Source organism: Rhinoraja longicauda, chromosome 15 (assembly GCF_053455715.1).
Source record: "Rhinoraja longicauda isolate Sanriku21f chromosome 15, sRhiLon1.1, whole genome shotgun sequence".
NCBI lineage: Eukaryota > Metazoa > Chordata > Chondrichthyes > Rajiformes > Arhynchobatidae > Rhinoraja > Rhinoraja longicauda.
In genome coordinates this window covers 39,361,076-39,381,898 of record NC_135967.1, presented here as the reverse complement: position 1 = coordinate 39,381,898, position 20,823 = coordinate 39,361,076, and the positions used below count along the sequence as shown (strand labels likewise).

The 20,823-nt window shown below is 46.1% G+C and overlaps 1 protein-coding gene across 1 annotated transcript in view; it reads right to left on the bottom strand.

The window, feature by feature from the left end:
- smarca1 (SNF2 related chromatin remodeling ATPase 1) overlaps positions 1 to 20,823 on the bottom strand; it is a 92,970-nt gene that overhangs the window by 55,889 nt on the left and 16,258 nt on the right. The window contains exons 3-7 of the mRNA XM_078412532.1: positions 19,836 to 19,922; positions 14,541 to 14,707; positions 9,994 to 10,094; positions 3,671 to 3,771; positions 1,697 to 1,876 (exon numbers count right to left, since the gene is read on the bottom strand). Of these exons, the coding sequence (XP_078268658.1) occupies positions 1,697 to 1,876; positions 3,671 to 3,771; positions 9,994 to 10,094; positions 14,541 to 14,707; positions 19,836 to 19,922 (636 nt within the window). The remainder of the gene's footprint in view (positions 1 to 1,696; positions 1,877 to 3,670; positions 3,772 to 9,993; positions 10,095 to 14,540; positions 14,708 to 19,835; positions 19,923 to 20,823) is intronic.

Genomic DNA, 20,823 nt, shown 5'->3' with positions numbered 1-20,823 from the left:
AGGCGATGTTTCAGGTCGGGACCCTTCTTCAGACTCGATCTTTCGGGTTGGGACCCTTCTTCCGATTTGAGAAATAGTCCTAACACAAAATGTCGCCTATCCACGACCCCCAGAGATGTTGCCTGACCTGCTGAATTCTTCAGCAATTGTGTTCTATGCGAAACTCCAACGTCTTGCGTCTCGTATAAAAAAAACAGTTCATTTTATTTTTGTGATGTTTAGCTTTATCAATCTCTCCAATTTACAGATTTGTACATGTGTAGCCCTATTCCAATCTGTTTATTAGCACCATTTACAATGTTCACATTTAATTAATTTGTTGCTTCATCCTCCCTTCTCGCAAGTTTCACATTTCTGCAAATTAATTTTCTTCAAATTAATTTTCATCAACCATCTAATTATCAAATGTATAATTGTGCATCTCCCAGAAGTGCCCCACACTACCTTTCAGTCCTTTATAGTTTTAAATTATCTGCAAACGTCAGTATCTGAACCTGCTTCCAAGTGCAAATGATTTCAATATATTGTAGTGTATTGCAGTGTGGAAACAGGCCCTTCGGCCCAAACTGCCTACACCGCCCAACATGTCCCATGTACACTAGTCCCACCTGCCTGCATTTGGCCCATATTCCTCTAAACCTGTCCTATCCGTGTACCTGTCTGTTTCTTAAATGTTGCGATAATCCTTGCCTCAACTACCTCCTCCAGCAACTCGTTCCATACACCCACCACCCTTTGTGAGAATACTCATTAAGTATCAGTTCTGAATAAGTGATTGAATACTTTCACCAAAGCTGATTCTTTGCCTAAATTGTACACAACAGGTTCTGTATCATGAACACACTGGAGTGCTGGTTCCATAACCAGACTGATGTGGCTGCGATATAGTTCCCAATGTCCTGCAGGTATCACTAGCACATTCGACACGCGGACCATGACCAATCCACGGCCCTGGGTTTAGTTTCAGTAAAGAGATACTAGGGCTTCACATTGGTGCAGCAGTAGAGTCGTTGCCTTCCAGTGCCAGAGACCCAGGTTCGATTCTAACCTGGGATCTGTCTGTACGGAGTTTGTACTTTCTCCCTGTGACTGCCCACCGAGTCTGTGCCAACCAGCGATCCCTGCACACCAACACTATCCTACACACATTAGGGACCATTTACAATTTTTACCGAGGCCTAATTAACGTACAAGCCTGCACGTCTTTGGAGTGTGGGGGGAAACCGGAGCACCTGGAGAAAACCCACGCGGTCACAGGGAGGACGTACAAGCACCCCTAGTCAGGATCGAGCCAGGTTCTCTGGCGCTGTAAGGCAGCAACTCTACCACTGCACCACTCTGCTGCCCACCTGGTCTTTTCGATCTTTTATTTCAGATTTATTGCATTGTCTGAATTTGCATCTATATTGTGTTAGTCAAGGGACGTCACAGGTTAAGGTCAACGACAATCCCTTCATCACAAGGATTGCTGGTATCTGCCAATTGGCTCTTGTCGAAGGAGTCACTGCTAAGGTTCGTCTGTACACGTTGCGAAACACTCTTGAAACTAAACCTCATAACCTTGAAGAGAAGGTAGGAAAAATGCCCAAAACGATTGCGATTCTCATTTTTGTTTCCTTTAAAGAATTCAACAAACCATAATCGCTGCACATTAGGAAGGGTTCGTTCAGAGGTATTCTTGAAGTATATTCCTTACCCGTTGGTCTTTGTCTCCGATAAGGCAAACTGCACGGAGTGAAGGGACCCAGCGCTTGAACTCTTTTATCCAATTGTGCAAGGTGGACTTTGGCACCAAAACCATGTGCGGCCCAGGTAAATTCCTGTAGTTCTTTAAGTAGCCAAGCAATGCGATGGTCTGCAGTGTCTTGCCAAGACCCTGGGTTTATAACACAAGAAAAATGTTAGATGTAGGATTTCTTGACGAAATAATATTACTATTGAAACGCAAAGGACTTGTGCCATAACACCAGGATAAGCGCTCAATCAAGAAAACCAAGCCCAAAGAAGTGTCTAAACTGCTTATACGCATTTATGTCAAGGACAATAACTAACGCCATATGTAATAATAAGCTATCTATATGTTAACAAGCACGTAAAAAATGATCGTGTAGATGCAAGTGTATCATCGGGGTTTTCAAGTGGGCACTGGTGTTTTGTTGAGTTTGGCCCACAATGCCTGCTCTCAACACCTATGCTACCAGTTTCTACTCAATAAAGGAAACTGCGGATGGTGAATTCACTCAAACAAATGCTAAACACTCGCATCCTGCCTTACACTTATCCGAACCCATCATTAAACAGTCGTGGCTCCACAAATATCGACCTCACATGAAACCGGGATGCACTTACAAAGAAATGCACGTACTGCAGTTATACAATTCGTTTCTGCCCCCCCCCCCCCAACTGGCACTATTCTAACAGGATGGAAATGTCCAAGACCAGAGTGGATAGCTTTAAGGTAAAGGTGGCAAAAACTTAAAGGAGATGTGCGGGACAATTTTTTTTTGCATAAACGGTGGTGGGTGTCTGGAACTCACTGCCATGGGGTTGTGGTGAAGCCAGATCTGATTGAGGCCTTTAGATAGGCACAGAGTCATGCGGGCAATGGAGGGGTGTGGATCATGTGAGGTTAGTTTATTTTGGCACAGACATTGTGTGTACCGAAGGGGTTGTTCCTGTGCTGTACTTTTACCTTGTTCTATGTAACTTTGCTGAAACAATTGAATTAATTTGCCTAGGATTTAAAAAACTGCAGATGCTGGTTTAAATCGTAGGTAGACACAAAATGCTGTAGTAACTCAGCGGGTTAGGCAGCATCTCGGAAGAGAAGGAATGGGTGACGTTTCGGGTCGAGACCCTTCTTCAGACTCTATTAATTAATTTGCCTTTACATCAGTGCGAAACATGCATGGTTACCAAAATAGAAGGACTCAGATTTAATACCACTCTACAGTACGATGGATGGATGCTCCCACTTAGCAATCAACTGCATTCATCCAACCTTGCATTGGATGCCTCATAACTGGGCTCTGTGCTTCTTTTTGTGAAATTTTAGGTGAAAATTATAAATGCTTTTATACTGAACGAAGAAGGTAATTAAAGCACAGGAAATGTTTACAACCATCTTCACATGGAGAGCTCAGGCCTTAACGATATTGCTGATGCTGGTGCCTCATGAACAAAGAGGGGATCTGGCAGGGAGGGGGGGGTCGCTGAGAACAGGGGGTTCCAATGGCGGGGAGGGGGGGAGGCCGTTCGGTACTTTTAAAACTTTGTCGGCGAAAACACATGGTGATCATTTGTGTACTGCCTGGGTTGTATGCAAAATAAACCATTTTACTGTACCTGGGTACCATAAAGTATCATTCATTCATTCAGTTCTCTGTGTAGAGTAAGGTGGACTCATGACTCAAGGTTGCCACATGACTGGAAACTCTTCATTCTAATGTAATTTGGACTGAGGAAAGAAATTTATCTACACCAGTTACAATTAAGTCACTGTTTTCTCCTCATTTTTGAGTCATGTTCAGGAATATTTAACGGGTATAATCCAAAATCAAGAGGTTTATTTATGCCTGATATCCTCCAGTATGTCAACTTAACATTGACACCTTGATCCGATGTAAGCTCAACTCCGTAACAACGCTCTTCCTTAAATTCCCCTCCTTACCATTTCGTCGGCAAGAATACCATTGATTCCATTTTCATAAAGGGAAATCATCCAATTCAATCCTCGTATTTGATAATCTCTGAGGGTTCCCGACTTCACATCTGGAATTCAAAGCAAAAATTGAAAAGAAACGCTGGATTTTATTCCCTTAACCGCAAACTTGTAAATTTAATGCAGCTTCCAACACATAAAAGGCAGCTGTTTTGATGATTGTGTCCATAATATTACATGATTCCAGCAGCCGTCTGTCCTCAGAGGACTTTTACAACACGTTATTTGTATAATTGAGCAAAGAATAACATGATTTTCACTTGCTACAAAAGAATCACCGAGAGTGTGAGTATACGGTGAGATTTTACAGTAATACTGATGGATCGATTGAAAGAGACATCATGGAAACAGGCCCTTCGGCCCACCGGCTCCACACAGCCATCAACCAATCATTCGCACTAGTTCCGTGAAATCTCAATTTCGCATTCGTTCCCGACACACCTGAGGCAATTGTACGGAGGCCAATTAACCTACAAACCCGCACCTCTTTAGGATGTGGGAGGAAACCGATGCACCTGGAGGAAACCCACGTGGTCACAGGGAGAATGTGCAAATTGCAAACAGACAGCACCCGAGGTCAGGATCAAACCGGTATCTCTGAGGCACTCTGAGGCAACAGCTCCACCAAATGTGCCACCCTAGGAAACGGCGTAAGGAATGGGCATGAGGAATCCTTCCACCTGTCTTCGGATGGATGTACTTTGACCGTGGGCAATGACCTCATACAGTGACTGTAACAATGTTAACGTGATAACAGTCTCCCACAAACTGAAGGTCAATACACCCAAGTATCACAAAAAAGACAGAGTAACTGAATTGTGCTAAAGGGACTTTGGTCACCGGGTATGAGAGGTGACAGCAATTTTATTTGCACTGAGCTGGGGAGGGACAGTGGCGCAGCGGTGGAGTTGCTGCCTTGCAGCGCCAGAGACCCTGGTTCGATCCTGACCACAGGTGCTCTCTGTATGGAGTTTGTACGTTCTCACCGTAACCTGTGTGGGTTTTCTTTGGGAGCTCCAGTTTCCTCCCACATTCCAAGGACGTGCAGGTTGTGGTTTAATCGGCTTCTTTAGAATCTGTAAAGTTGTCCCTAGTGTAGGATAGTGCTGGTGTATGGGAATCGCTGGGCAGCGCGGACTCAAGAGAGCCCTCCATTTCCCGTATGTCCGTGTGCTTACCTAAAGGCCTCTTAAACCAATAACAACAATTTTCTGGAGTAACTCAGTGGGTCAGGAAACATTTCTGGAGAACATGGACAGGCGATCTTTTGAGTCTGAAGAAAGGACCCGACCCGAAACGTAGCCTATTGATATCCTCCAAAGATGATGTCTGATCTGCTGAGTTTCTCCAGCACACAACATTTCAGCATCTGCAGTTCCTTGTGTCTCAATTAACCAAATCTGTTCAGTACAGAGATTTAATGTGAAAAATATCTGGGGGAATACATTGAAATGTGGGGCGAATACAGGAACATGGGATTAATATAAAACTGATGATAATGGGTGATCGATAGCTCGCATTGACTCACTGTGCCAAATGGTCTGCTTCCATGCTGTATGCGTATGCAATAATTAACACTGGTCGACTGTCTTTAGACTTCAGAGAAACAGCGCGAAAACAGGCCCTTCGGCCCTCCAAATCCATGCCGACCAGCGATTCTCGTACACTCACACTATCCCACACACTTGGGACAATTTTTTAATTTTTTTTTACAGAAGCCAATTAACCTACAAAGCTGTATGTCTTTGGAGTGTGGGAGGAAACTGGAGCACCCGGAGAAACCCACGCAGTCACAGGGAGAACGTACCAACTCTGTACAGACGGCACCCACAGTCAGGATCGAACTCGGGTCTCTGGAATTGTAAGGCACCACCCCGCCATTGTCAAACAACAGTTCAGGTTAGATCGTGCTGATACTCATGATTTATATTCAAATTATTTTCAAGAATGACCTCCTGTAAATATCCGATGAGTTAAAGACATAAGAAAGAAAATTGTGCCAGTTTACTGTAGTGTTCCTGAGTAACAGAGGCCATCATAACGACAGCAGCGCCATTCACAGGAACCAAAGGGTATTGCATCTACACAGATATGCTCTTTTGAATTGATTTTAAAAGAATGGGATTTAATTCAATTGAAATACTTAAGTGTTTGTAAGACCGGATTTAATTTACAACGAAAACAAGGAACCCGTAAAACATTTATAAACATGTGCAGAGAAGATTTACAAGGATGTTGCCAGGACTAGAGGGCCTGAACTCTTGGGAGAGGTTGGGCAGGCTAGTACATGAGGAGTATTTAAGGTCTCTGGGCCTACACTTACAGGCCTAGATAGTTCAGTTCAGTTTATTGTCATGTGTACCGAGGTACAGTGAAAAGCTTTTTGTTGCGTGCTAACCATTCAGCAGAAAAACAATACATGATTACAATCAATCCATATACAGCTTTATCCTTACATGATAAGGGAATACCGTTCAGTGCAAGGTAAAGCCAGCAAAGTCCGGTCAAGGATAGTCCGAGGGACATCAAAGAGGTAGATAGTAGTTCAGCACTGCCCTCTGGTTGTGGTAGGATGATTCAGTTATAGAGTCATAGAGTGATACAGTGTGGAAACGGGCCCTTCGGCCCAACTCGCCCTCACCAGCCAACAATGTCCCAGCTACACTAGTCCCACTTGCCTGCGCTTGGTCCATATCCCTCCTAATGTGTCCTATCCATTTACCTGTCCAACTGTTTCTTAAACAATGGTATAGTCCCAGCCTCAACTATCTCCTCTGGCAGCTTGTTCCATACACCCACCACCATTTGTGTGAAAAAGTTACCCCTCAGATTCCGATTAAATCTTTTCCCCTTCACCTTGAACCTAGCTTCAGAATTGAGGGACAAAGGTTTAGGGGTAACATGAGGGGGAACTTCTTTACTCAGAGGGTTGTGGCTGTATGGAATGGGCTTCCGGTGGAAGTGGTGGAGGCTGACTCGATTTTATTATTTAAGAGCAAATTGGATAGGTATATGGATAGGAGGGGATTGGAGGGTTATGGTCTGAGTGCAGGTAGATGAGACTAGGTCAGGGAGAATGGTCGGCGTGGACTGGTAGGGCCGGACAGGCCTGTTTCCATGCTGTAGTTGTTATATGTTATATAAAAAAATGTTATATGTCCTCTGGTCCTCGCTTGCTCTACTCTGGGCAAGAGACTCTGTGCATCTACCCGATCTATTCCTCTCATGATTTTGTTTTCCTCTACGAGATCTCCTCTCATCTGCGTTCTATGGAATAGAGACGCAGCCTGCACAACCTTTCCACTCGATCACACCCTCTAGTCCTGGCAACATCCTCGCAAATCTTTTCTGAACCCTTTCAAGCTTGACAATATTTTTCCTATAACATGGTGCCCAGAACTGAAAACAATATTCTAAATTCAGTCTCACCAACGTCTTATACAACTACAACATGACCTACCAACTTCTATACTCAATAATCTGACTGATGAAGGCAAAAGTGCCAAAAGCCTTTTTGACCACCTTATCAACCTACGACTCGTGCTTCAAGGAGCCATGCACCTGTACACCTAGATCCCTCTGCTCTACAACACTACCCAGAGGATTACCATTTAATGTGTAGGTCCTGACCTTGTTCGATGTCCCAAAATGCAACACCTCACACTTTTCTATATTAAATTCCATCAACCATTCCTCCACCCACCTGGTCAATTGATCCAGATCCTGCTGCAATTGTTCACAACCATCTTCACTATATGCAAAACCACTAACTTTTGTATCATCAGCAAATTTGCTAACCGTGTCCTGTATGTTCTCATCCAAATCATTGATGTAGATGACAAACAGTAACGGGCCCAGCACCGAACCCTGAGGCACACCACTAGTCACAGGCCTGCAGTCTGAGAAGCAACCTTCCACCATCACCCTCTGCTTCCTTCCATGGAGCCAATTTTCTATCCATTCAGCTATCTCTCCTTGGATCCCATGCGATCTAAACTTCCAGAGCAGCCTACCATGCATATTACAGCTGGGAAGAAATTGTCCCTGAATCTGGTGAGTTTTCACACTTCCATACCTTTTGCCTGATGGGAGAGGGGAGAAGAGGGAGTGGCCAGGGTGCAACTCATCCTTGAATATGCTGCTGGCCTTGCCGAGGCAGCGTGAGGTGGAATCAATAGAAGGGAGATTGGTTTGTGTGATGGTCCACAATTCACTGCAATTTCTTACGACGCTGGATGGAGCTGTTCCCAAACCAAGCTGTGATGCATCCTGATAAAATGCTTTCTATGGTGCGTCTGTAGATAGAGTGGACGTGGAAAAATGTTTCCAGTAATGGGAGAGTCTAGAAGCGTACGTTCATAAGTCATGAGCAGAATTAGGCATTCAATTATGGCTGATCTATCTTTCGCTTTCAATCCCGTTCTCCTGCCTTCTCCCCGTAACCTTTGACACCCTTAATAATCAAGAACCTATCGATGTTTGCTTTAGAAATACACAAAGACTTGGCCTCCACAGCTGTCTTGTGGCAATGAATTCCAGATTCACCACCCTCTGACTAAAGAAATTCCTCCTCATCTCCATTCTAAAGGTAGTTCCAGAGGTTTGCCTCAGAATAAGTTACTTCAGAATGTAGACGAGAAGGAATTTCTTTAGCCAGAAGGTGGTGAATCTGCGGAATTGCCAGACAGCTGTGAAGGTCAAGTGATAGGCTGAATGGCCTCATTCTGCACCTAGGTCTTATGGATTTGATTCCTTGGAGTGCAGGAGGATGAGGGTTAAACTTATGGAGGTGTATAAGATCATGAGGGGAATACATAGGGTAGATGTACAGAGTCTTACCCAGAGGAGGGGGATTCAAGAACCAGGGGATATGGGTTTATGGTGAGAGGGGAACAATTTAACAGGAACCTGAGGGCACCTTTTTCACAGAGGCTCTGGTGATGTGGAACAAGCTGCCAGAGGGAGTAGTTGAGGCAGCTGCTATAACAACATTTAAAAGACATTTGGACAGGTACATGGACAAGAAAGATTTAGAGGGGAATGGGTCAAAAGCGGGCAGCTGGGACTAGTGTAGATGGGGCATGTTGGTCGGTGTGGGCAGCTGGGACTAGTGTAGATGGGGCATGTTGGTCAGTGTGGGCAGCTGGGACTAGTGTAGATGGAGCATGTTGGTCAGTGTGGGCAGGTGGGACTAGTGTAGATGGGGCATGTTGGTCAGTGTGGGCAGGTGGGACTAGTGTAGATGGGGCATGTTGGTCAGTGCGGGCAGCTGGGACTAGTGTAGATGGGGCATGTTGGTCAGTGTGGGCAGCTGGGACTAGTGTAGATGGGGCATGTTGGTCAGTGTGGGCAGCTGGGACTAGTGTAGATGGGGCATGTTGGTCAGTGTGGGCAGGTGGGACTAGTGTAGATGGGGCATGTTGGTCAGTGTGGGCAGCTGGGACTAGTGTAGATGGGGCATGTTGGTCAGTGTGGGCAGGTGGGACTAGTGTAGATGGGGCATGTTGGTCAGTGTGGGCAGGTGGGACTAGTGTAGATGGGGCATGTTGGTCGGTGTGGGCAGCTGGGACTAGTGTAGATGGGGCATGTTGGTCGGTGTGGGCAGCTGGGACTAGTGTAGATGGGGCATGTTGGTCAGTGTGGGCAGGTGGGACTAGTGTAGATGGGGCATGTTGGTCAGTGTGGGCAGGTGGGACTAGTGTAGATGGGGCATGTTGGTCAGTGTGGGCAGGTGGGACTAGTGTAGATGGGGCATGTTGGTCAGTGTGGGCAGCTGGGACTAGTGTAGATGGGGCATGTTGGTCAGTGTGGGCAGGTGGGACTAGTGTAGATGGGGCATGTTGGTCAGTGTGGGCAGGTGGGACTAGTGTAGATGGGGCATGTTGGTCGGTGTGGGCAGCTGGGACTAGTGTAGATGGGGCATGTTGGTCAGTGTGGGCAGGTGGGACTAGTGTAGATGGGGCATGTTGGTCAGTGTGGGCAGGTGGGACTAGTGTAGATGGGGCATGTTGGTCAGTGTGGGCAGGTGGGACTAGTGTAGATGGGGCATGTTGGTCAGTGTGGGCAGGTGGGACTAGTGTAGATGGGGCATGTTGGTCGGTGTGGGCAGCTGGGACTAGTGTAGATGGGGCATGTTGGTCAGTGTGGGCAGGTGGGACTAGTGTAGATGGGGCATGTTGGTCGGCATGGGCCGAAGGGCCTGTTTCCGTGCTATTTAACTCTATGATTCCTCACACCAACAAGGCTACTCATCAAAGCGTGGTTATACTTACAGGATGGTGACTCTTCGAATCTAACGCACACATTTGATGTCTTTTTGCACTCGGAGAGCAGTTCTTCATCCTCCTCCTGTTCAGTACGTCGATGACGGTTGCTTCACGTTGGCAAGATCAGAATCAGCGTGGAAAAGTAAAGATTTTGCATTTGTAATGTAATAAAATTTATGATTCATCACTACATTTGTCAACCTAAGTTTACTAATGCAATAACAGTAGATATAATCAGACAAGGAGATTTTGGGAGTGGGAGAGCCAGCGTTAGTTTGGTGGTGCTGAACTAGAAGCTTAGCAAATGCAGAATGCCATTATTGCACTAAGACTATGAAACACATACATCAGCAGAACCCTGCTGCTTTCATTAGAGAATAGAGCACCTTTGTTTTTAAGTATAGAAATACAGCGTAGAAACAGTGGCATGGCGTTAAAGATGCTGCCTTACAGCGCCAGAGATCCGGGTTCGATCCTGACTACGGGTGCTGTCTGTACGGAGTTTGTACGTTCTCCCCGTGACCTGCGTGGGTTTTCTTCGGGATCTCTGGTTTCCTCCCACACTCCAAAGATGCACAGGTTTGTAGGTTAATTGGCTTGGTAAAATTGTGAACTGTCCTTAGTGAGGGAGCGTCAGATAGTGTTAGTGACAATAGACAATAGGTGCAGGAGTAGGCCATTCGGCCCTTCGAGCCAGCACCGCCATTCAATGTGATCATTCACAATCAGTACCCCGTTCCTGCCTTCTCCCCATACCCCCTGACTCTGCTATCCTTAAGAGCTCTATCTAGCTCTCTCTTGAATGCATTCAGAGAATTGGCCTCCACTGCCTTCTGAGGCAGAGAATTCTCTGGACAGGGATCGCTGGTCGGCGCGGACTCGGTGGGCCGAAGGGCCTGTTTCCGCGTTGTATCCCTAAAACAGTCCCTTCGGCCCACCATTCCCCCACACTGGCCAGCGATCACCTATTCACACGGGTTCTTTGTTACCCCACTTTCTCATCCACTTTATTATCCCACTTCCTACACTCACCGGTTCCCAAGAGGCCGATTAACCTAGTCTAAGAACCGAACCCAGAGAGAGCGTGCAAACTTCACACAGACAGCACCTGAGATCAGGATCGAACCCGGGTTTCTGGCTTTGTGGGACAGCAACTCTACCAGCTGTACAGCTGTGCCTCAGAAAAACTCCTGTGGTATAATTTAACACGAAAGTCAGCAATTGATTTAATCATGGCATTCAAAACTAGTCACAACGACTGATGTTTCATTCTTTTTTACCCAAGTGTAATATTTTACTGTGTCAACACCAGTGGTCATTATTCATTCCCCCGACAGTGCCCCTCCACAATAAAACTTCAGCAGTGGTATCAAAGAAAATTAACCATAGAGAACATTGAAAGTACTCTTCTGAAAAACACTTGAAGGGATTCTGAGATACAGGATTTATTTGCAATGAGAGGGGGAAGGACTGAATTGGGATGGTCAGCATTTGTTTTGTGCATCTCACAAATCCAATTTGAGTTTTTGGAAGAGGTGACCAAGAAGATGGAAATGGGCAAGTGGACTTTGCCAAGGCATTTGGCAAGATATGTAGGAAATCAATACCAATGGAAAACAGATCAACTAGTCAGACATTCACCTTGTTACTTTTAATATGCCAGGTACACAACAGAATTATTGCCATCTAGAAACAAGGAACTGCAAAAGATGGACAAAAGGTGCTGGAGTAACTCAACGGGTCAGGCAGCATCTCTGGAGAAAAGGGATGGGTGACGTTTCAGGTCAGCACCCTCCTTCAGACCTCTTCAGAAGGGTCCCGACCCAAAATGTCACCCATCCTTTTCCAATGAGGCACAGCGGTAGAGGCCCAGGTTCGACCCTCACCATGGGTGCTGTCTGTACGGTTTGTCCGCTGTGAGTTTTCTCCAGGAGCTCTGGTTTCCTCCCACATCCCACGACGTAGAGGTTTGTAGGTTAATTGGCTTTGATCAAAATTGTAAATTGTCCCTAGCGTGGGATGATCGCTGGTCAGCGTGGACTAGGTGGGCCGAAGGGCCTTTTAAAGACTGGATAGACTCGGTTTGTACTCGCTGGAATTTAGAAGATTGAGGGGGGATCTTATAGAAACGTACAAAATTCTTAAGGGGTTGGACAGGCTAGATGCGGGAAGATTGTTCCCGATGTTGGGGAAGTCCAGAACAAGAGGTCACAGTTTAAGGATAAGGGGGAAGTCTTTTAGGACCGAGATGAGAGAGTTTTTTTTCACACAGAGAGTGGTGAATCTGTGGAATTCTCTGCCACAGAAGGTAGTTGAGGCCAGTTCATTGGCTATATTTAAGAGGGAGTTAGATGTGGCCCTTGTGGCTAAAGGGATCAGGGGGTATGGAGAGAAGGCAGGTACGGGATACTAAGTTGGATGATCAGCCATGATCATATTGAATGGCGGTGCTGGCTCGAAGGGCCGAATGGCCTACTCCTGCACCTATTTTCTATGTTTCTATGTTTCTGCGCTGTATCTCTAAACTAAGCTAAACCTTTTCTCCAGAGCCGAGTTACTCCAGCACTTTGTGTCTATCTTTAAAATTGCCATAATTCATTCAAATAAAGTTACATGAATGAAATGAAGCGCTGGAGAGATGCGAGAGGCTCCACATAATTACATTGCTTTATAGTTTCTTTCTCTAAACGCTTGCTTTTTTTTTGAAAAGCTACCTGCTTTTTCTGCCTTTCAATCCCCTTTTCTTGTGACCAGCTGATCTGATTTTGTATCTGCCTACCCTCAGTTGCTGGATTTTCCTGTATTAAAAATAGATATTCATAATCAACTTGCAACTTTGTGGGACTAGTCTGTTTACAAGTCAGCTCTTCTTCATATTTCTCCACAGCGTAACCTGCAGCCTTACTTTTTCAGCAACGTACCAATTAAATGAGAATACCATCTCTGGACTTTAGCCCTGACTTCGATTTTAAATCTTCGTTCAGTCCACCTACCTACCATTCCAGCAAACTCTGATGAATAACCATCAGAAGGAGTCTGGAGTGGAGTTTGATATCTAAGGAAAGGTCTGCTATCTAGCAAGTCTCCAGGAACAGAGCAACAGCTCTGAGGAGGGACTACGTGGGTGTATGTAACAGCTGTTAGGTCACCAATCTTACGAAAAATTAACATCACTGAATGGAAACCTAGATGGAAAGCATGATCTGTACAAGACTGCTCTCCAATTGTAAATTACGATTTTATATCGCAGCTCATCCATCATTTACACCTGAATAGAAAGATTAACATTTGGGTGGTAGGAAGCTTTGCGATATTGGCACCTTGGAAATTTTCAGGTGGAATAATTGAGCATGGGAGTTTAGGGGGTATTAGAGAGATATACAGCATGGAAACAGCCCCTTTGGTCCAACTTGCCCCTGCTGACCAATGTGCAGCATCTACACTAGTCCCACCTGCCCATGTTTGGTCCAGGTCCCTCTCAATGTTTCCTCTCCTTGTGCTCGTCCAAATGCCTTTTTTAAGCTGTTGTACTACCTGTCTCAATTACCTCCTCTTGCAGCTCGTTCCATATACCCACCGCACTCTGTGTGGAAAATGTTGCCCCTCAGGTTCCTACTAAATCATTCCCCTTTCACCTTAAACCAATGACCTCTGGTTCTTGATTCCCCTACTCAGGGTAAAAGACTGTGCATCTACCCTATCTGTTCCGCACATGATCTTATACACCTCTCGATCTTCAATCCTCATCCTCCTGCGCTCTAAGGAATAAAGTCCTAGCCTGCTCAACCTCTCCCTATAGCTTAAGCCCTCGAGTCTGGGTAACATCCTCGTAAATCTTGTTGGAGACAATTAACACAGGGTCTGATACTCCTGTTGTCTATGACTCTCCCATAAATAATTTGTTCTACAACTCAAAAGCAACATGATGGGGTCTTGTTCTAGATAACTAACGCACATTTCGAGAGGAGCACAGCTGGGCAGCGAATGATAAGTTTACGTTTGTTCCCTGGTCCCAGAAACTACTCTCTGCCTCGGTCTTTCTGTGATTCTGCCGCTTTCAGTCAGAATACGATGGGGAAAAGCATTTAAAGTTAATCGTCACTTAATCGTTATGAGTTCAAAATGTGCAATCTACTATTCATAAGTTCCTAAGTGATCGGAGCAGAATAAGGCCATTCGGCCCATCAAGTCAGTCAGAATACCACGGGGAAGAGCATTTAAAGTTAATCGTCACCTAATCATTATAAATTCAAAATGTGCTATTCATGAGTTTATAAGTGAGAGGAGCATAATTAGGCCAAATCTACACCGTGGCTGATTCATCATTCCCTCTCAACCCCGTTCTCCTGCCTTCTCCCCATAACCCCTGACTCTCTTACTGATCAAAAACTATGGGGTTTGATGGTGTTCGTACAGCGCTTAAATGGAAAACTAGTAAGAGATACAAAGTGTATGATAACGCACTATCAGTCATACTTTAAAAAGACATTGGATAGACAGAAGTGTTCAAGGTGTTTTTTTTTCCAAATGGCATGTTTTTGAACATTGCTTACTCTCCGACTGAAAGCAGTGATTGCTTTTCATCCAGTTTTATTCGAGGCCTTCCCAGTTTCAACTTTAGTGGAGACGAAGGAGCCTTCTGAGCGGCCGGCTGGATAAAATGAGCAAACAGCTCGGTCTGTTTTAAGAGGAACTCAAATCTTTTGGTTCGGTCCGATTTCTGTAACAGAGAAATCAAAAAATAAATCCTCGTTTCTTCGCAGAAAGACAATTCTTACTTGACACAATGGAACTCCTGTCATCGCCACACTTGAGACTCTCCCATTCCTTAAATATTTGGCTTTGGATATGTGATATACATTCATAGTGATAGGAGCAGAATTAGGCCATTCGGCCCATCATCTACTCCGCCATTCAATCATGGTTTAGATTTCTTTTTTAGATTTTGATTTAGAGATACAGCGCAGAAACAGGCCCTTCGATCCCCGCACACTAACACTATCCTACACCCACTAGGGACAGTTTTTATATTTGCCCAGCCAATTAACCTACATACCTGTACGTCTTTGGAGTGTGGGAGGAAACCGAAGGTCTCGGAGAAAACCCACGCGGAGAACGTACAAACTCCATACAGACGGCGCCCGTAGTCAGGATCGAACCTGAGTCTCCGGCGCTGCATTCGCTGTAAGGCAGCAACTCTACCGCTGCGCCACCGTGCCGCCCACGGTTGATCTATCTCTCCCTCCTAACACCATTCTCCCTCATTCTCCCCATAACCCCTGACACACATAACATCAAGAATTTATCTATCTCTGCCTTAAAAATATCCATTGACTTGGCCTCCACAGGCTTCTGTGTCAATGAAGTCCACAGATTCACCACCCTCTGACTAAAGAAATGCCTCCTCAACTTCCTAAAGGAACATCCTTTAATTCTGAGGCTATGACCTCTGGTCCTACTCTCGCACTATTGAAAACATCCTCTCTACTTCCCCAGATACATAAAAGAAACCACATCTACATGTGCATCAGTAATCATCTTTGTTAAATAGGTTCAAAGAGGAAACAATATATTGCACCAAGACATTATTATATCATTTATAATAAAACTGATAGAACAGTGAAGCATACAGCACAGGAACAGGCTCTTCGGCCCACGATGTCTGTGCTGAATACGACGCTAAGATAAACTAATCTCCACAACCTGCATATGATCCATATTCCACCCATTCCCCGCATATTCATGTGCCTAACTAAAAGCCTCTTAAAAGCCACTGTTTTATCTGCCTCCAACACCACATTATAGTCAATAGACAATAGGTGCAGGAGTAGGCCATTCAGCCCTTCGAGCCAGCACCACCATTCAATGTGATCATGGCTGATCATTCACAATCAGTAGTACCCCGTTCCTGCCTTCTCCCCATACACATAGAGGGCAACAAGGTGGCGTTGACAGTAGAGCTACTGCCATACAACGCCAGAGACCCGGGTTCAATCCTGACTTGTCTGTATGGAGTTTGCACGTTCTCCCCGTGACCTGTGTGGGTTTTCTCCGAGATCTTCGGTTTCGTCCCACACTCCAAAGACGTACAGGTTTGTAGGTTAATTGGGTTGATATAAATGTAAAATGTCCCTAGTGTGTGTAGGTAGTGTTAATGTACGGCGTGGACCCAGTGGGCCGAAGGGCCAGTTTCACGCTGTATCTCTGAACTAAACCAAACTAAAACTAAGACACCCTGGCAGCAGGTTCCAGGCACCCACCACCCTCTGTGTATTGTGTGTAAGTGTTTCCCCTGTCACCTTAGAGTTATACCCTGTAGTGTTAGATATTTCTACGCTGGGAACTCCATCTTAATTGTTGCTGAAACTACCAGCAAGTTCAAATTAAAGATTAAGAGAGAGGGGCACAAATTTCACACCCGTTATTTGTAGGAAATAGAACATAGAATAGAACACAGCACAGGAACAGGTCCTTTGGCCCACAATGTTAGTGCCGAACAAGATGCCAAGTTAGGGTACAAAGTGCTGGAGTAACTCAGCAGATCAGGCAGCATCTCTGGAGAACAATAATAACATTTGAAAAAATATTTCCAAATCTATTGCACATCTTCGAGGGTGGCACAGATGTACAGCTGGAGGAGCTGCTGCCTCATTACACCAGAGACCCGGGCTCAATACTGACCACGGGTGCTGTCCGCGCGGAGTTTGCACGTTCTCCCTGTCACCGAGGAGTCTGGGTGCTCCGATTGCTCGCCACAACCCAAAGACGTGTGGGTTTTGTAGGTTTATGGGCCTCCGTAAAATTGTCCCTGCTGTGCAGGGAGTGGATGAGAGTCAAGTCAAGTCAATTTTATTTGTATAGCACATTTAAAAACAACCCACGTTGACCAAAGTGCTGTACATCTGATTAGGTACTAAGGAAGAAAAAAAAAAAAAACATGCAGTAGCACGCAAACAGTTCACAGCGCCTCCTCAATGAGCCTCAAACGCTAGGGAGTAGAAATAGGTTTTGAGCCTGGACTTAAAGGAGTCGATGGAGGGGACAGTTCTGATGGGGAGAGGGATGCTGTTCCACAGTCTAGGAGCTGCAACCGCAGAGAGAGAGTGTGGTAACATGGAACTAGGGTGAACAATGGTCAATGTGAACTCAGTGGGCTGAACTAAACTAAATTAAAATAGCTTGCTCTTCAAATACGACTGTAAGCATACAATAGGTGCATGAGTTCAGTCTGAAGAAGGGTCTCGACCCAAAAACGTCGCCCATTCCTTCTCTCCGAAGATGCTGCCTGACCTGCTGAGTTACTCCAGCATTTTGTGAATAAATACCTTTGATTTGTACCAGCATCTGGTTATTTTCTTACACAATAGGTGCATGAGATGGTTTTCTCAACTGCTCCACTAGGTGATAAGGTTTCCCTGGCAACAGGAAAACCAGCAGCGAAAAGGAAGTCAGGGTTGCTGTGACTAAATGCGCACTTACAGCAATGTTGGCAAACCAGGAGTAACAATACATCCAACTATATCTACAGCAACTATACATTAGTTTAGTTTAGTTTAGAGGAACAGCATGGAAATAGGACCTTCGGCCCACCGAGTCCATGCCGAGCATTAATCATAATCCGACTATTCGTCCGAAGAAGGGTCTCGACTTGAAAGAGTCTGAAGAAGGTTGTCGACCCAAAACGTCTCCCATTCCTTCTCTCCGGAGATGCTGCCTGTCCCGCTGAGTTACTCCAGCTTTTTGTGCCTATCTTCGGTTTAAACCAGCACCTGCAGTTCCTTCCTACGCTACACATTGGTTTCGTTCAGTTTAGTTTAGAGGTGCAGCATGGGAACAGGACCTTCGACCCAACGAGTCTGTGGCGACCATTAACCACGTGTTCACTCTAGTTCTACGTTATCCAAATCCGTGAGCTTGGCAACCAGCTTGGAGATGATGATGGTATTGAACGCCGAGCTGTGGTCTATAAACAACGGCCTGTCGCAAGTGTTTTCATTGTCCAAGCGGTCCACTGCGGCATGGAGAGCCAGTGAGATTGCATTCTTTGTTGACCTGTTGTGACGGTAGGCAAACTGTAGTGGGACAAGGCTGTTGTTGAGGTAGGAGTTGATGTGCACCATAACCAACCTCTCAAAGCACATTAGTGCCACTGGTCGATAGTCGATGAGGCACGTCACCTTACTCTTCTTGGGCACCGACCGGTATTATTGATGCCCTTTTAGAGCAGGCGGGAACTCAGACCTCAGTAATAAGAGGTTGACAATGTCGGCAAAAACCCCAGCCAGTTGGTCCGCACAGGTTTTGAGAACTCGGCCGGGTTGGGCCAGACGCTTTCTGAAGGTTCACCCCCCCCTGAAGAATCTTCTGACGTCGGCCTCAGTGACTGTAATACCATCAGGGCGTATGGGGCTCGGGAAGGCACATCAGTTTTCCCCCTATCAACGCGTGCGTAGAACGTACTGAGCTCGTCAGGGGGTGAGGCTTCGCTGCCGCTTGAGCTGCCTCCAGGTTTTGTCTTGTAGGAGGCGATTGCATTCAAGCCCTGCCACAGTTGCCGAACATCCGCCCCATTCCTCCAGCATTGAGCGGAAGTCCCTTTTGGCCTTCTTGATGGCCTTGTCAGGGTCGTATCTGGACCGTATAGACCCCTGCGTCACCAGACCTGAATGCCAGGGATGTGGTCCTCAGAGGAATGCGGGTCTCCTGATTCATCCACGGCTTCTGGTTAGGAAACACTCGGAAGGTTTTTGTAGGAACACAGTCATCCACGCATTTCCTTACAAAGTCTGTAACGACTGTGGCGTATTCACGCTGGTCCGTTGCCGAGTCCTTGAACATTGCCCAGTCTCCTGACTCCAAGCAGTCCTGTAGTTGTTCCTCTGCCTCCCCAGACCAGCCCTGTGCAGTCCTCACCTCTAGGGGTGAGCTCTTCAGCTGCACCGCTGAATGGTGGGATTTCCCAAAGTGAGGGTGAGGGATAGAGCGATAGGCATCCTTGACGGTCGTATAGCAGTGGTCAAGGGTGTTTAATCCTCTGGTGCTGCAGGAGACATGTTGGTGGTAGTTCGGGAGTGCCCGGCTATGGTGGTAAAGGCATCGCGTTACGCTGACTGGTGCTTGTTGACCACGGCTCCTCCAATGCTAGACGGACGCGTGCCTGGGGTGGGATGTAGACCGCGGTCAGGGAGATGGAGGTGAATTCCCTCGGGCACTTCACCGCCAGATGTTCCAGGCGCGGAGAGCGGGAGTTAGACAGAGCTGCCACGTCTGAGCACCACGGAGAGTTGACCATGAGGCAGACGCCCCCCGCCTCTCCCTTTCCCCAACGCCTGCGATCGGCCCATGCGATGGAGAAACCTTCAGGCTGGGCGGCTGAGTCTGGGGGTGAGCCATGTCTCTGTGAAACACAACACACAGCATTCCCTCAGCTCCCTATGGTAAAGCAGCCTTGACCTTAAGTCCTCCACTTTATTTTCCAGTGATTGAACATTGACCAGTAGGATGGGTGGGAGAGGGGGGTCGTAGTCATGGGGAGTATGTACAAACTCCGTCCAGTTAAGCACCCATAGTCAGGATCGAACCTGGGCCTCGGGCGCTGTGAGGCATCAACTCTACCGCTGTGCCACTGTTGCAAAATTAATGTCAGAAAGGTGGCATTTGGCGATTCTCAGTAACATTCTGCAGGACCTGGAACAAACTCAAGTAAAAAGCTGCCAATTTCCTTACTCCGATACATACTGGCCCAATGACGTTCATATATTTTACCCTTTAAAAACGCACACAGGGTCTGCAGTAACTAAGCACACATAAAGTGGACGTCTTACTGATTTGGCAGCATCAACTCTTACCATTTTCTCTTCGTATTCTGAATCCATATCGCTTCCTGTACTTGAGCTCCTTGGAGCCAGTTTAGCTTGCAACGGCAAGACGTAACTCTGAAAGTTAAAAAAAAACAACACTGTATCAGTCGTAGGTTTAAGATCTTTCACTGAAGGAAAACCTCAAAGTTCACAAAAACTCTTATCATATCATATCATATCATATCATATACATACAGCCGGAAACAGGCCCTTTCGGCCCTCCAAGTCCGTGCCGCCCAGCGATCCCCGTATATTAACACTATCCTACACCCACTAGGGACAATTTTTACATTTACCCAGCCAATTAACCTACATACCTGTACGTCTTTGGAGTGTGGGAGGAAACCGAAGATCTCGGAGAAAACCCACGCAGGTCACGGGGAGAACGTACAAACTCCTTACAGTGCAGCACCCGTAGTCAGGATCGAACCTGAGTCTCCGGCGCTGCATTCGCTGTAAAGCAGCAACTCTACCGCTGCGCTACCGTGCCGCCCATATACCTCTCTATTATCCATTGTTCATCAAGTTAACCGTGTCCGTAAATGGATCACAATGAACATAGTTAAGCAGCATCTACTCTTTGGGCTCCATGTGCTACTTATGGCTATTCTATAACCATGGATTTCCTTCCAGTTTATGACAAACACTTCATTTTTGGTCAGAAAACCTCTGTCCGGTAAACTCCATCTTTCTACCAAGAGTTTAATTTAAACAAAACCAAGTATTAGATTTAATTTAGTTTAGAGATACAGCACAGAAACAGGCCCCTTCGGACAACCTAATCTGCAGAAATTTGTCATAAACTGGAAGGAAATCCATAAACTAGCCCAACTGGAAGGATAACCTAAACTCGCACCATCCTACACACATTAGGGACTATTTACAATTTTACCAAAGCCAATTAACCTACAGACCTGCACGCCTTTGGAGTGTAGGAGGAAACTGGAGCACCCGGGGAAAACCCACGCAGGTGACT